The 14,880-nt window shown below is 45.1% G+C and overlaps 1 protein-coding gene across 7 annotated transcripts in view; it reads left to right on the forward strand.

The window, feature by feature from the left end:
• Window positions 1–14,486, forward strand: part of xirp2a (xin actin binding repeat containing 2a) — a 56,799-nt gene extending 42,313 nt beyond the window's left edge. For all 7 annotated transcript variants that reach the window (XM_034217000.1, XM_034217004.1, XM_034217003.1 and 4 more), the window contains 7 exons: window positions 1,260–1,397; window positions 2,514–2,600; window positions 2,764–2,833; window positions 3,178–3,281; window positions 3,843–12,999; window positions 14,049–14,182; window positions 14,259–14,486. In XM_034217000.1, the coding sequence (XP_034072891.1) occupies window positions 1,260–1,397; window positions 2,514–2,600; window positions 2,764–2,833; window positions 3,178–3,281; window positions 3,843–12,999; window positions 14,049–14,143 (9,651 nt within the window). In that variant the 3' untranslated portion in view covers window positions 14,144–14,182; window positions 14,259–14,486. The remainder of the gene's footprint in view (window positions 1–1,259; window positions 1,398–2,513; window positions 2,601–2,763; window positions 2,834–3,177; window positions 3,282–3,842; window positions 13,000–14,048; window positions 14,183–14,258) is intronic.
• The last annotated feature ends 394 nt before the right edge of the window (window positions 14,487–14,880 follow it).

The raw sequence follows: 14,880 nt of genomic DNA on the forward strand, positions 1-14,880 counted from the left end.
TAAACTCAGCAGGAAAGTGTTTAATCATGTTAGAGGTAGGGTTATTTTCTCATAGACTTCTATACAATCAGACTTCTTTTAGCAACAAGATGCCCCCTGCTGGCTATTAGAAAGAATGCAGGTTTAGAAGACTTTTCCAACCCACTGTCCATAATGTGTACGACGGTCATTTTAAACGAGAGATGTTGGCTTCATGTTATATTATTCAGCTATTGTACCCAGCAGTATTCAAAATATTGATAACACAGTGCCCTGCCATCAAATGTCTCTGACCTGAACGACTCTGCAATAACTTGCAAATTGCATTGGGGCCCTCATTTGCATTAAAAGGAAAGGTGGCAAGTGTGGGTGTGTGTTCCACATTAACACATACTCACACACACACACACACACACCCACACACACACACACACACACACACACACGCAGAAAGCTCCTTTTTATATTGCAGTTTCCAAGGAGCTATATATGCAGAGCCCTACATATAAATGTTTTATCAGAAAAGTAATTGACAATCCCAAAAGAAGATTATCGTATCAAATAGTCAGTGTGCATTCTCGATATAGCAGAGTGAGGACTCCGTACTGATGAGGCGTGGAATGCGTCTTTGCAAAAATAAAAAAAACAGGCGTATGTTCTTTCCAGTTTGAAATATAATTCCTTCTATAGCTCAATACAAAGTATTGAAAGGCTCTTTTGTGCCACTAACCTGGCTAATCTGAGAAACTGAATGTTCTATCGAGGTTTCACTCTGTGTTGCAGACAAAGAAAATCCATTACAATTGCCACCTTTCTTTATATCTTCAAATTCCCAGAAATAAACACAAACAATTACTTTAATTGAATGTTTTAATTATTTTCAGCTTGACAAAGATCACAAAGACATCAGTTTGACTTCTATCTTGTCTCTCAGTATTGTTAAATCTACATGTTAACACATCCCCTTTTACACCTCCTCCAGGATTCTAAAGGAACCATGTCCCTCCACTGTTTTGCTTTTACCATTACAGCATTCACGACACGTTTAAAAGACCTCCAACACTGCTAATGCTTTTCATAGCATTAGCATAATTCACTTTCACATTAGCATAAGGTAATGTATAACATATTCACAATCAATGGGGGTAGAGTATGGTTCACTTGGGTCAAATCCAATCTCTTGAATCTCATATAATGTCGTGTAACAGCATGTTTAATCCAACACATGTATACGGATTGATTTGTAGCTTTGTTTAATGTGATCTGTTTTCTCCTGATAGGTGATGGATGAGTCCGAGGCCTGTTCGCTGCCGGGGGGTCTGGCCAGTGTGAAGAAACAGTTTGAGAGCCAGGAGTTCGCCTCCTCATCCTCTCAGTCCAGCGTCGCCCAGTTCCACTACGAGCAGAGATCTGTGCAGGTGAGGATGGAGCCACAGTCGCTGCTGGGAAGTTTTTTATTGAGGTGTGATAATATCATCACACATTCTTTATTGGAGAGTGTGAGGATTTTTTTCTTTCTACTATTTGAAGCACGAATCTACAAAACGACTCACAACGACTCTAACAAGAAAAGCAATTGGCTACAAAGATTCAAGAAAGAAAACGACAATAAACCTTAACATGTTGCTCCAATGTATTTAACTAGAGGGGTCTTTTGCATGGCTGTACCCAGGGACCCATTGTCTCTAAATCTGCCCATGATTTAAATTCAGCAGAACCATGAAGACAAAGTACCTCTGTCCTTTCTGTTCCCCAGCTCTCCGCAAAGTGTGAAACATAGAAATGCCACTGTGTGATTCCCATTCTACTGCAGCCCTTTATTGGGAACACTTGGCTGCTGTGTCTGCGAGCGCCGTCTTGTAGGTCAAATCAAAGAGGGCACCTTGAACTTTGCTCGAATATGTGCGGTGTCATGGAGTGCGTGAGGGAAATGCCAGAACACGTTAGCAGCCCCGGTCTCAGTGAAGTGAGGTCAGTTCTGCTCATCCAGGCGGGAAGCAGAGTGGATTCATCGAGCGCACAAGGACCTTGTTGAATTCTAGAATTTACAGAAAGCTTCGTGAGGAGGAAGTGTCTCTTTGATCGAGCCATTGCTTCTCTGCTAACAGCAAACCACTCTCCGCTCGAATCTTCCTAGCAGGTGTTCTATCCGAGCTCTGGTGATATAACCGGTTGTACATCAGGAAGGATATTATTATTCTGACATAAGTGGTTTCAGGAGTACAGAGCACCCCGAGCCTCCATGTATCTTTCATGTTAACAGCAGTGGATACAAGCTTAAAATATTATACTTCTCCTTCATCTCATACAAATTGCATGAATGTCACTTGCAGGCACAAGTCGTTTTTTGGGGAATCTATTGCTTTTCCTCTCCAAGACTAAAATGGTCCTTTATTGGAATTTAATCTAGTTTGTTATGGGACAACATTTTGGGAATTATTAAGCTTTTTTGTGATCCAACAATGACTTACTTGCAGGCAGTCTGTCTGTGTGTGTCATGTACAGGGAGTCATCACTTTCTCTCTGTTTGACAGGAGGTGTCAAGCTCCTCAGAAGTGACGGTGAGAAGCAGTGCCAGAGAGGTCGTTCCCGCTACAAGCCACTTTCACAGTCAACAAGAGGTACTTCCTGTTCCCCTCAGTATTGGTCAACAGCTGTAAGGTAGCATTTTACCCGAAACACTTCTTTGGTTACTAGCCTTATGCTACGGCTTTAACTTGTCCCTGATTGAAGCTACAGTGCATTTGGCAATATACTAACCAACTATTTATCTTTTTTTCACAGGTGATCCATGACGAAAGAGTCCACCAGAACAATGTGGCTGCCAGTTACGGGAACCATTACAATGAAACAGGTTATTCCTCATGGATTTTTATATTGTAATTAGTATGTTTTCATCACTGCTTGTGTCCTTTATATGAATGATTGTTCCCTCTACAGCTGAATAAGGGATGAGCTATGAAAATGAGTTGGAGTGCAGATGATTTTCTTTGTGGTGCATAGCAGTAAATCTAATCAGGGCACAGTCAGGAATGTAAAATATTGGAAAGTGGAAATTGGGCAATCACCGCTGCATGGTTTTGGAAAATGAAAACTACTCAGGTTTTAATGAAATGATTTATTTCTCTTCCAAATCCCTCTGAGCTCGCTCACTGCGAATGACTTAATGAGGCAGCCTTCTTCTTGTGTCTAATTCAGTTATGCTCGTCGGCGGCGAGGACCTACCAAAGGTTTCCACTCAGGCTTTGAAGCAGCAGTATGAAAAAACAATTGAGGGAGCCGCACCAGCCAAGGAAATTAAGGTAATGATGCAGTCTGTTTATCTAAATATATAGTACTTTGGCTTTTTCGCAGGGAGGTATCTCTATAAAGACCAGGCCACATGGTGAAATCATCAAAAGAAAATTGGCCATGCAATGAGTTGATGGCGAATAATTGGAGTGGATAAAAGACCTCATATCATTACACAGGCAACGACTGAATGTTCTCTTTCACAGTGATAAAAGGAAAACTGAGACTAAAACAAGGAGTCCCATTACAGTCTGAAGTTAAAATGATTTTCAATGAATCTTTCAGTCAAATGAGTCATTAGGAACACACACAACTGGAGATGTCTGGGTTTGACAGACTGGGAGTGTGTCGTGTCTTGTTTGGCTGTTTCTAGATTTGGAATATACATTTGACTCAGCTGCAAACGACATGATTATCATTTTAAATTGAAAGCTGATACTTCCTTTTCTATTCTTCCTTCTCTGTACTTCAAAGCTGTCCTTATCTTAACTATACAAATATTTCCATTTCCTGACTTCAAAACTTCTTTTACTTTCCCTCTCTCCTTAACAAAAATCACTGGCCAATCACAGGTTGATGTGGATTTCAACCAATTTCAATGGACCCCAGTTAATCAGTCTTCCAAAGCCTCAACCAAGACAAGCTATGACATGTCCTCCTCCGTAAAGACGGCCTCTGCCTCATCAGTAGCTTCTGCCTCTGCAATGGATTATGAGATGCCAGATCACTTCCCTCCACCACCCTTGCACCTGTATCAGGAAACTCCTGAGTACATCTCTTCCCAACATCAAGAGTCTGCCTCCCAACAGAAGCACACTGTGTCTAAGGAGCAGTACTTTAAACACAAGAGTAAGGCTGAACTAAAGCGCATCTACAAGCACATGAATCCAGACGTACGCAAGAACCTGGAGGAGGACTTCTTGCAGGAGCTCACGGAAGCGGAAAAGAAGGACTTTGAAAGCGAGGAACTGGTGGGAGAAGTCCAGCAGGCGTGCTATTTGTTTGAAAATGACGGCAACGACTCGAGCAGGGGTTCGAGCTCCGACAGAGAGTCCGTGGAGTGGGATGAGGTCCTTAAAGGGGAAGTGCAGTCCAGGCGCTGGATGTTTGAAAACAAGGCTCTTGATGAGATCAAAGATGACAACCTGGATGAGGACGAGGTGAGGAATATCGCCCAGCAGGAAATCATTGCGGGCAAAGATGTCAGACACACAGCTTGGATGTTTGAGACTAAGCCCATGGATGCTCTCGGGATAGAAGGTACTGAATCAGCTGAGCAGTTGCAAAAATTGACTGATCTCGCAAGAGGAGATGTCCGCACTGCTACCTGGCTTTTTGAGACGCAGCCACTGGATTATCTGAATAAGATTTACCAAGAAGACGAGCAGGAGACCGATATTGTCGCCACCAAGAGCATTACCGGCGGAGATGTGAAAACTGCTAGATATCTCTTTGAGACCCAGCATCTGGATTCAATGGGCAAAACAGAAACCATTGAGGAGACCAACTTCCTTAACCTGAAGTCTGAGCTGGAAGAAATCAAAGGCGATGTGAAGACAACCACTCGCATGTTCGAGACCCAGCCCATGTGTGTCATTAGGGGGGATTCAGGAGAGATGTTGGAGATCACCACAATCCGCAGGGAGGAGACTGCGAAAGGAGACGTCAAGACATCACGCTGGATGTTTGAAACCCAGCCTCTGGATATGATTAGCAAAGACCCTGCAATGGTGAAGCTAATTTGTGGCATATCCATGGAGGACAACGTCCAAGGCGGTGTGAACAAAGGTCGATGGCTTTTTGAGACAAAGACCCTCGACACCATTAAGGATGAGGAATGGGAGAGTTCCAGGATGCAAAAGGAAGACATCATTGGTGCAGATGTCAGGAAGCACTGTCTGGTTTTCGAGACTCAGTCTATGGATACTCTGAAAGACAATGCCAATGCTAGACCTTTAGCTGCAGAGGAGATTGTAGGAGGAGATGTTCGAACAGCCACACATCTGTTTGAGACAGTACCCATGGAAAATCTGAAGGAACTGCTGGATGTGGGAAAACTCAAGAAAATGGTTGCATCTGAAGAGGAAAAGGGAGATGTGAGGCATCAAAAGTGGGTCTTTGAGAGCCAGCCCCTGGGGAATATAAGAGAGGAGAAGAGGGAGATTACAAGAACTGTCAACGTTGAAGCTCTCGAAATAGGAGATGTGACAAACTATAAAGAAAGGTTTGAAAGTATGGATTTAAGTAAGTGTGAAGGAACACAGAGAATTCAAGTTGAAGGTGTCACAAGTGGATCCGTCAAATCCAACAGAGTTCTTTTTGAATCCACCCCTATGTATGCTATGCAAGACAGCTTTGGTCATTATCATGAGGTAAAGACCGTGAGGCGGGAGGAGATTGTGAAAGGAGATGTGCGCAGCTGCAGATGGATGTTTGAAACACGTCCCATTGATGAGTTTGATGAAAGCCTCAATAAGTTTCAGATCATAAAAGGTATATCAAAGCAGGAAGTCCAGTCAGGGGATGTCAAAACAGCTAAGTGGTTGTTTGAAACTCAAGCGCTTGATGCCATTAAAAGCTCCAACCATTTTGAAGATGAAGAACAAAAAACAAAGGAAGAAATTGAAATTGAGAAAGGGGACGTTAAGACCTGCAGGTGGCTATTTGAGACTCAACCGATGGATGTTCTGTATGAAAAAACGGAGAAGAGTGAGGCGGATGTCGAAGAAGTTCAAAAAGGAGACGTCAAAACATGCACTTGGCTCTTTGAGACCCAGACACTTGACAACATACGTGATCATACAGAGTCTGAGACCATTCTGAAGACCTGCACTGTGAATCAAGAGGATGTGCAAGGAAAAGACGTCAGACTGGCTCGCTTCCTCTTTGAAACTGAGAACCTGGAAAACATCACAGGGGAGGACAGTTCTTTCAGGAGGGTCACGAAGATTGACATCGACTCGGGGGATGTTTCCAGGATGAAGTACATCTTTGAGAATAGCTCTTCTGACATAATGAGCTCCACTTCTGGGGAAACAATGCAGAGGATGAAAACGCAGCAGGCCGAGGAGATCCAGGCGGGGAACGTCGTCAACTGCACCTATATGTTTGAGAATCAGCCAATTGATGCCATACGTGACGATTCCACAGAGACGAAGGAAAGTCGCACTGTGACTGACGTTCAGGGGGGTGACGTTGGCAAAAGTCGCTTTATTTTTGAGACATATTCTCTGGATGAAATTAAAGAGGAGTCCTCTGAGACTGATATTTCTAAACTCGCCAGTATCTTTAGAGATAAAGAAGAGAGGGGGGATGTGAAAAATTACACCATGATGTTTGAAACTCAGCCGCTGTACGCCATCTGTGACAAAGAGGGCCATTATCATGAAGTAACTACAGTCACCAAGGAGGAGATCATTAAAGGAGATGTGGTGGGAGCTCGATGGCAGTTTGAGACAAAGCCTCTGGATTCAATTAGAGATTCAGAGCAGGTCTATGTTATTAAATCGGTGACTGAAGAAGGCATCAACAAAGGAGACGTTAGCTCTGCGAGGTGGAGGTTTGAAACGCAACCCCTGGATGAAATTGCAGAAGACATAAAAACCAGGTCAAAAACTGTTGAAGATATCCAAGGCGGTGATGTAAGGACAAATAAGCAGCGGTTTGAGACTGATGAGATGTCCCAGAAGTACATCAGAACAGTAAGTGTGAGCGAAATCCAAAAAGGTGATGTCAGATCTGCCACGTGGATGTTTGAAACGCGCACGATGGATGAGATCCACGGTGAAGGCGCAGAGTACGATGGCATGGAGAGAGTGACAAAAGAGGAAGTAATGAAGGGGGATGTCACACAGTCTGTGTGGCTCTTTGAGAAGCAGCCTCTTGACAGTATCAAACAGACTGACGGAACAGAGCTCGTCGTCTCCAAGGAGGAAATCCCACAGGCCGATGTGAAGACCACTACATGGCTATTTGAATCAACTCCCTTCAATGATTTCAACGAGAGCAGCACGGAAAAGACAGAAATAATAGGTAAAAGCGTCAAAGAGACACTTGAGGAGCTTTACAGTCAGAAAATGGTTGACTCACAGGGCGTTCTTATCGAGGCAGATGAGATCGGCGATATCCGCATGGCAAAGTTTAAACTCATGAACCAGGAAGCTCCCCAAATCCAAAGGGAAGAGATTATCAGAGGGGATATGAGTAGCATAATGATGAACCTCCTGAACCGTAGGGAGATCACTGAAAGGGGGATAACTATTGACAGCGAGGAGCGGGGGAATATTAACACCACAGTGAAGCAGCTACTCACCCAGGAAAGGGGAATCAATGTGGAGAAAGAGGAAATTATCCGCGGCGACATTCAAGAGGCCGTAAACAATCTGCTCAAGAATGAAGGCTCCTCCAAGCATGGCATTCTGATTCAAGAGGATGAGAAAGGAGACGTGAGGATGACTATTTATTCCCTTTTGAATAAAGGGGAGAGGTCTAGCGCGGAGAAAGAGGATATCATTCATGGGAACGTAAGCAAAACCCTTCATCGTCTTCTCTCCAACTCAGGAGCCGAAGAGTCCAGAAAGATAAGGGTCGGAGACACGGAAAGGGGAAATGTCAGCTTTTACTCCACATGCATTGAGTCGGGAGCCTTGGATTACCTGAAGCAGCTTCAGAGCAAAATGGATGAAACAGTCAAGGAAATAGTGGAAAAGGAGAATATCATCGGTGGGGACGTTCGAGAGACCAAAATCTTGCTGCGGAAGAATCAGCAGGAGATCGGTCGCACCGTGGCACAGCAAGACATACTTCCTGGTGACGTTCACAGCAATGTTAAAGTCTTTATGACAGAGCCTGCTGTTACCTACAAGAACCTGGAGAAAAGGGATATTGTTAAAGGTGACCTTACAGCAGCCCTGAGTTCACTGACCCATGCCATCAATCAGAAAGTGGTCATCGACAAAGAGGAGGTGGTGAAGGGAGACATACCTACTACTCTAAGGTCTCTGGAAGAGTCGCAGCATCAAAACAAAGGAATGGAAAAGCCTGAAATTGTCAGGGGAGACATCAAAGGTGCCCTCGAGTCACTGGAGAAGTCTGCAACCACCAATACGGGAGTGACTGTGGAAGATCTGGTGCCAGGTGATATCAAAGGAACCCTGAAGTCCCTAGAGGAGGCGAAGCAAGCTGTAAAAGAGGTGGAAAAAGAGGAAATCCTCAAAGGAGACATCCACATGGCCATGCACAGTTTACATGTAGCAACAAGCGAGAAAAAGACTTACCAGCATCAAGTGAGCGAACAAGGGGATGTTAGAGCCACCATCCAGCACTTTCTAGAGCCAACGACTTCTCCTAAAATGCAGCGCAGGGGAAGCATTGAAGGAGATGTAAAAACATCTATAAAATGTCTCTACGAAGGACAAGATTCAACACTGGTGGAAAAAGAGGAAGTATTAAAAGGGGACGTTCAAGGTGCAATAAAGAATCTAATGCAAAGAAAACAATATTCAAATCCTAAGCGTTCCCACAAGAAAGCAAAAGTGCCCGTGAAGAATCCATTAACTGTAAAGCAAGCGGAGCATGAATGCTTCCATGAAGCCAAGAGTGAGAGTGTGGCAGTCAATCCAGCCCCCGCTGAGAAGAAGCTCTCTCAGAGCAGTGAGTCACAGAAGCACACGCAGAGTCAGAGCGAAAGCAAATCGCTGCAAACGCAGGTAATAACCCAAGAGGAACACTCGGTTACTATAGCCAAAACAGACAATACTACTGGGGCCTCTCAACACAAGAGCATGAAAGAACAGAAGCACAAAGCGCTGCCCCCACAGAGAATACAAGCTCCCAAGCCTATTATGATAAAGCATAAAGAAATGACTAATAATGATCAAACGGAAGCGAAAGAAGTCGATGTGAGCGTGATGAAAGAGGTGCATAGCACATCACAGAGCAACATTTCAAACAAGCAAGTATGTGAAACAAAGACGATCAAACAGGTGCAGACTACAGTGATGGAGAAGACTGTCGTGCATAAGCAAAATGTGTCCGAGCAGATGTCTCAAAAGCAAACTGAGAAAAAGGAAATCACACAAAAACACAGCGTGAAAAATATAAAGGGTGAATACCGTAACCTGGACATGAAAGGGAAAAGTGTCATAAAGAAGGCCAAGCCGGAGATTCACTTCCCCCCACCTCCCTCTTCACCGCCTCCACCCTCAGAGTCAGAGCTCTCCCTCCCTCCACCTCCATCCCCAGTGCTGGAGAGCCCAGCCTCCCCCCCTTCTATCATGAGGCAGGACAGCGACCTCCCACCTCCTCCACCGCCGCCTCCCATGGACGGCAAGTCTGAGCCTGACTTTTTCCCTCTTCCTCCACCTCCTCCGCAAGATTTTCTCCCTCCACCTCCCTCTCAGCAAGAGCTTAATGCATTGCCCCAGTCTCCCCCTGCCAAGCTGGGGAAACCCGTCGGCAAGCCTTTATTCAAATTGCCCAAGCAACCAGAAACACTGAAGCTACCGGTACAAGTTAAATCTAAATGGCAGAAAAAGCAGCCCACTCCTACACCACCCCCACCCCCACCCCCACCCCCAACTCAGCTCCAAGAAGTACAAGAAGTGAAAAAGGAAACCAAACAGATTGAAATAAGCAAACAGATTCAGTCTGAGTCAAAAGCAATGTCACCAACAAAAATACCAAGCACCCCAGCTATGAAACCAAAAGAGAGTCCACAGCCGCCTAAAAGAGTGTTTGTCCCTCCTATTAAAATGCCTCCAACTCCCGAACCTCCCAAATCTAGACCTTTTGCTCGCAAATTTAAAACCCCTCTCATGCTCGCAGAGGAAAGGTACCGCCTACAGTTGGAGAAAGAAGAGTCCATGAGGAGTACTGTCACAACTCCCACGTCCCCACCAATTAATCTGCCCTCCTTTGCAGCCAGTAGTCCCGAGCCTCCCGCAGCACAGAAAGCAGACTCAGAAGTGGCAACGGAAGCCGCAAAGATCGAAGAAGCTAAGGCTATTTCCAAAGAAGGAATACCGCCTCCCAAGAAAACCCCTTCCCAGATCCCTTTGAGCAAACCCTTGATCTCAGTGGTAACTAAGAAATCAGCTACAGGATCTTCAAGTGTGTCCGTAGATAAAAAGCATGTTGCCAGTGAGCACTCCTCAGAAAAAATGCTTTCCTCAACTGAAGTCATTAAAAAGAGCCAAACCGCACCTAAGAATCAGACCGTCGTTTCCCAGTCTAATCGTGAGGCCTCAAATATTGAAATCCAGTCATGCTCAAAGGTGGTCACTTCTTCTGTCACGGAGCAGCAGCAGTGTATTAAGACATCCAGCTCCAGGTCTATCACTGCCACACAAAGTGATGTCCATGAAAATGCTAATCTACAAAGTCAGAGTGCGGTCACTTTGAAAGCTGAAGATGTAAAGAATATTAATGCGCCTCTGACACTGGAGGGGAAAATGAGTCCCTCTCATCCCACGAAGATCCCAAAGGTAACTCCCAGTTTCAAAGTGAAAACTTTCAAGATGCCAAAAGAGAAGAAAGAGGAAAAGTTGGACGGCGCAATGAAAAGTGAAGTGTATTTACAGCAAGAGAAAAGTAGTGTTTCACAGAAGAGTGAAACAAAAGTGAGTCAGAAAAGCGAGCAGGTGACGTCTGCAAAAACTGAAATGAAAACAGAAATGAAATTAATTGAGAAGAAAAGTCATGTGACCCCAGCTATGGAGAAAATTGAAGTGGAGGTTCAAGGGAAAAAGGGGACAGAGATGCAAAGGAATGAGGCTGGAGTACAGCTGTCACCATCGGTTACCGTTTTAATACCCAAGATGGCTAAGATAACATCTGCAGCAGCTCATGAAGGACAGGGCCATGCATCCGTCTCCCACAGCCAGCAGAGCATGAAGGCAGAGAGCTTTCAGAGACACGAGGAGGTGGTTGTGACTGAGAGGGTGGTGCAGCAACGCCTGCAGAAGCAAGAGGTCGTTCAGGTGCAAAAGCAAATAAATGTACGAGCAGCAGAAACAAGCGAAATGCAGATAAATGCAGTGAAGTCAAAAGATTTGCCTAAGAACGTGTCTGCACAGGCAATAGGGAAAATGACCCATAAAGAGGAGGCTCTTTCAGAAGAAATCACAGATTTTGAGAAATGCAATGTAATGCAAAAGCTGCTCGCTCAAATAAAAGAGCTGGAAGGCACACCAAGCAAAATAGACTCCAACGCTGTCAGGATGATTATAAACGAAGTCCCTGACTGGGCCATGGGCGCGGATGAGAAGAAGAATTTAAGCGAAATTACTAAACGACAAAGTAAGAAAAAGCTGAAAGAGATGATGGTGTATGTGAAGAATATTTTTCAAACAAAGCTCACAACTTTTGAGGAAACCGTGACAACCGTGGAAAAGCAGGTGAAAGACAAAGAAGAGAAAGAAGAGAGAGTAGAACCGTCAGCGCCGCCGGCTGTGCCTCCAAAACCTGACAAAAAAGTTTTCAGCGGAGCAACCACTAAGATTTCAAAGATCAGTATCGGCTCGTCCAAGAGTGAAAGGAAGGTGGTGGAGGAGAAAAGGTCAATCCAAGAGAGAAAAGTGCACCAGGAGATAAGTGAGGATCAGAGGGTGTCCTCCCCGTTAGCCAGCATCCGAAGTCCTTCACCGACTTTTATAAGCATTGAGTCAAGGAGGATCGACTCGCCCCTCAGAGTGACCCCGTCTCCTCCACCCTACAAGTCAGTCGGGACGCCCCCGCCTCCTCCTCGCAAGTCCTTCACGCCCACATCCCCCTTTAGGGCCACGCCGTCGCCAACGATGAGCCGCTCAGAGAAGCTGGTGAAACTGAGGGACACCACCTCCATGCTTTCTCGCGGCATCACCCCACCACCTCCCATGCCGGTGCCAGAGTGTATTGCAGCTGAAAGAGAGCTATCGTCCTCTCTTAGCGACAGGGAGACTCCCGTAGAGAGAGATGAGCAAGGGTTGATGGAAGTTGGAGAAATGGGGGACTCCATGATGACTGTCAGAGATAAGAAGTCTTTCTTTGAGGAGGCGCAGAAGGCGGAGGTGAGCAAGACGTACATGCGTAAGGATCCCATTGATATCCCTGAACGTCTGGGAGCTGAGGCCGAGGAAGGGGCCGAGGGCGTGAATATAGAACTCCTGAAACAGGATCTCCCAAGAGTCGATCTGTCTAAGCTGGTCAACAGATTTGAATCCCCCCAACCAAAGGTCTACAACAGAAAAGAGCCTATTGTCATCACGGAGAGGCTGGGGAGCGATACGGAGGACGCGGAGGATGAGCCGGCAAAATCTGACGAAATCCCCACATTCAACGTCAAGGCGATAAAGAATGTGTTTGAGACGGGAGAGCTCGGTTCTCAGGCGGCACGAGACCTCAGAGAACAAATAGAAAGAAGAGAATCTGAGTCCGCCCCTTCTGAGCCGGCGGGTCACTCGGAAACGACAGCGGTCGCCGAGCAATTCTGCACCGTCGACGTCTTCGGGAACATTACAGACGGGACAACGAGCGAGGAGTCCGTGACCCGCGGTAACCCCCCGTCCTACGCCGATGTGGTGAGAGGCGAGGCGGTCTCCGTGCCCCCAGAGGCGTCCACCGAGGAACTGCTGAGAAACTTCCAGCAGTCGTGGGCCGAGAGCCAAGGAGTGTTCCAGAACCTGGGTTTCAGTGTCACCGAGCAGAGGACCTCCCAGATCGTAACGCACCAGCAGCAGACTGTCGTGACGGGTAAACCAGGCTGTGCAGCATGAGGACACTAAACCAGCGTGACGGTGTGATTAACATGCTTTGTGTGTTCAAAGTTTAAGGCATTGTGTGGCAAGAAAAGAAGCATTCACTTTGGTTTGACACTTTTATTTACATGACGTGATTTTCTTTGAAGTGCTTTTATTTGAAGCTCTGAGCTGTTGGCAGTTCACTTGCTGTCAGGTTGGCATATTTTAATATTCACAGGGTTTTATTTCCATGCTTGTGATGTGTGAGACATATTGGACTAATAATTCTCATGCCTGGGTGTGTGGTGCAGAGGAGGGCTTTAAATGTCTCCAGCGAGAAGAAAAACTATTTAATTAATTTTTACACTTCACTGGAAGATTCACCTTTTGTTCCCTGCTCATGCTGTGAATTAATAAAATAAGTAACTTAAAAGTAAGCATTAAATTAACTTCATTTTCAAAGATTTTTTAATTAATTATGAGTCGACTCTCAGAACTTGAAACACAAGCTATTTTTAGACAATGAATTGCAATAACAATGCTGATACTAATTAGAGTGGAGTACAATTTCGTAGAAGCATCCTGACTGTGATGATACACTTAATTGCTTGTTTGCTGTCAACCCTAATAACAATTGGGAATCAAATGTTAAAACGTTATGTGAATCCCCTTATAATATTTGAACCTTCCTGGAACAAGCTCTCTAAATTTGATAGTAATCCTTGGAAATGTAGTTTGGAGAATGTACTTAAACCGCAGTGAATATTAATCATTTATTTACTGGGTTTGCTTTTAAGACTCGCAACATGCATGTTATGATCCCCAAAGTGTTCAAAAACCTATTTATTTATTTGACTAACCTAGAATTATTTTATTAGTTTTCTTCCTTAGTTGGAAGAGTTCCTAAGCCAAAACGCTGTAGGTAGCAATACATTGGAATTCATTCATTATAAATGAACCAGGTGAACCTTTTCATTTAGTACCAAATGAAAAGGTTGCTACCAGGAAATTAACAGGAAATGATGACCCTGCTAATTAAAGCTTTGCCTCATTTCTTTGCAGAAAATTCGAGTTCCAGAGTCCGAACTGTGCAGGGTGTGTCGGAAGAGGGTGTACCCGATGGAGTCGCTGATCGCAGACAAACACAACTTCCATAAGAGCTGCTTTCGCTGCGAGCACTGCAGAGGCAAACTAAGGTGAAGATAACTCACAGAGCACCACATTATTCTGCTTTTATTGTTGCATTATTTAACCTATTTTCCCCCTCTACAGCCTTGGAAACTATGCCTCTCTCCATGGACGAATGTACTGCAAGCCACACTTCACGCAACTGTTCAAATCCAAGGGGAATTACGACGAGGGATTTGGACAAAAACCACACAAAGAACTATGGAGTAATAAGGAGAATTCACCCGAAAAGACAAGCGTCAGATCACCATCACCCGAAAAGACAAGCGTCAGATCACCATCACCCGAAAAGACAAGCGTCAGATCACCATCACCCGAAAAGACAAGCGTGAGATCACCATCACCCGAAAAGACAAGCGTGAGATCTCCACCACCCGAAAAGAAAATCACAGATTCCAAATCTCCCGCTGCTCAGACCCCGCTAGTTACTGAGGATGAGGAAACGAGAAAATCAGAAGATGAAAACAAAAAGCTCACCACTAAGATGTCTGTAGTGTGGCCTCCTCAATCTGATCACAGCAAGAAATCCTTCACTATAGAGGAGGAGTTGAAGCTGGTTAAGCCGTCATGGCCCCCTAAGGAGGGCTCCGCTCAGGAAAATGAACTCCTCAATCAGCCGCTCAGGCCTTCATTAAAGGAGAGCGATGTCTCCGCAGCTGAAGCACAAAATGGACCCCAGGAAAAAGACAAGAGAGCAACAGAGAAT

Source organism: Gymnodraco acuticeps, unplaced genomic scaffold (assembly GCF_902827175.1).
Source record: "Gymnodraco acuticeps unplaced genomic scaffold, fGymAcu1.1, whole genome shotgun sequence".
In the NCBI taxonomy this organism is placed as follows: domain Eukaryota; kingdom Metazoa; phylum Chordata; class Actinopteri; order Perciformes; family Bathydraconidae; genus Gymnodraco; species Gymnodraco acuticeps.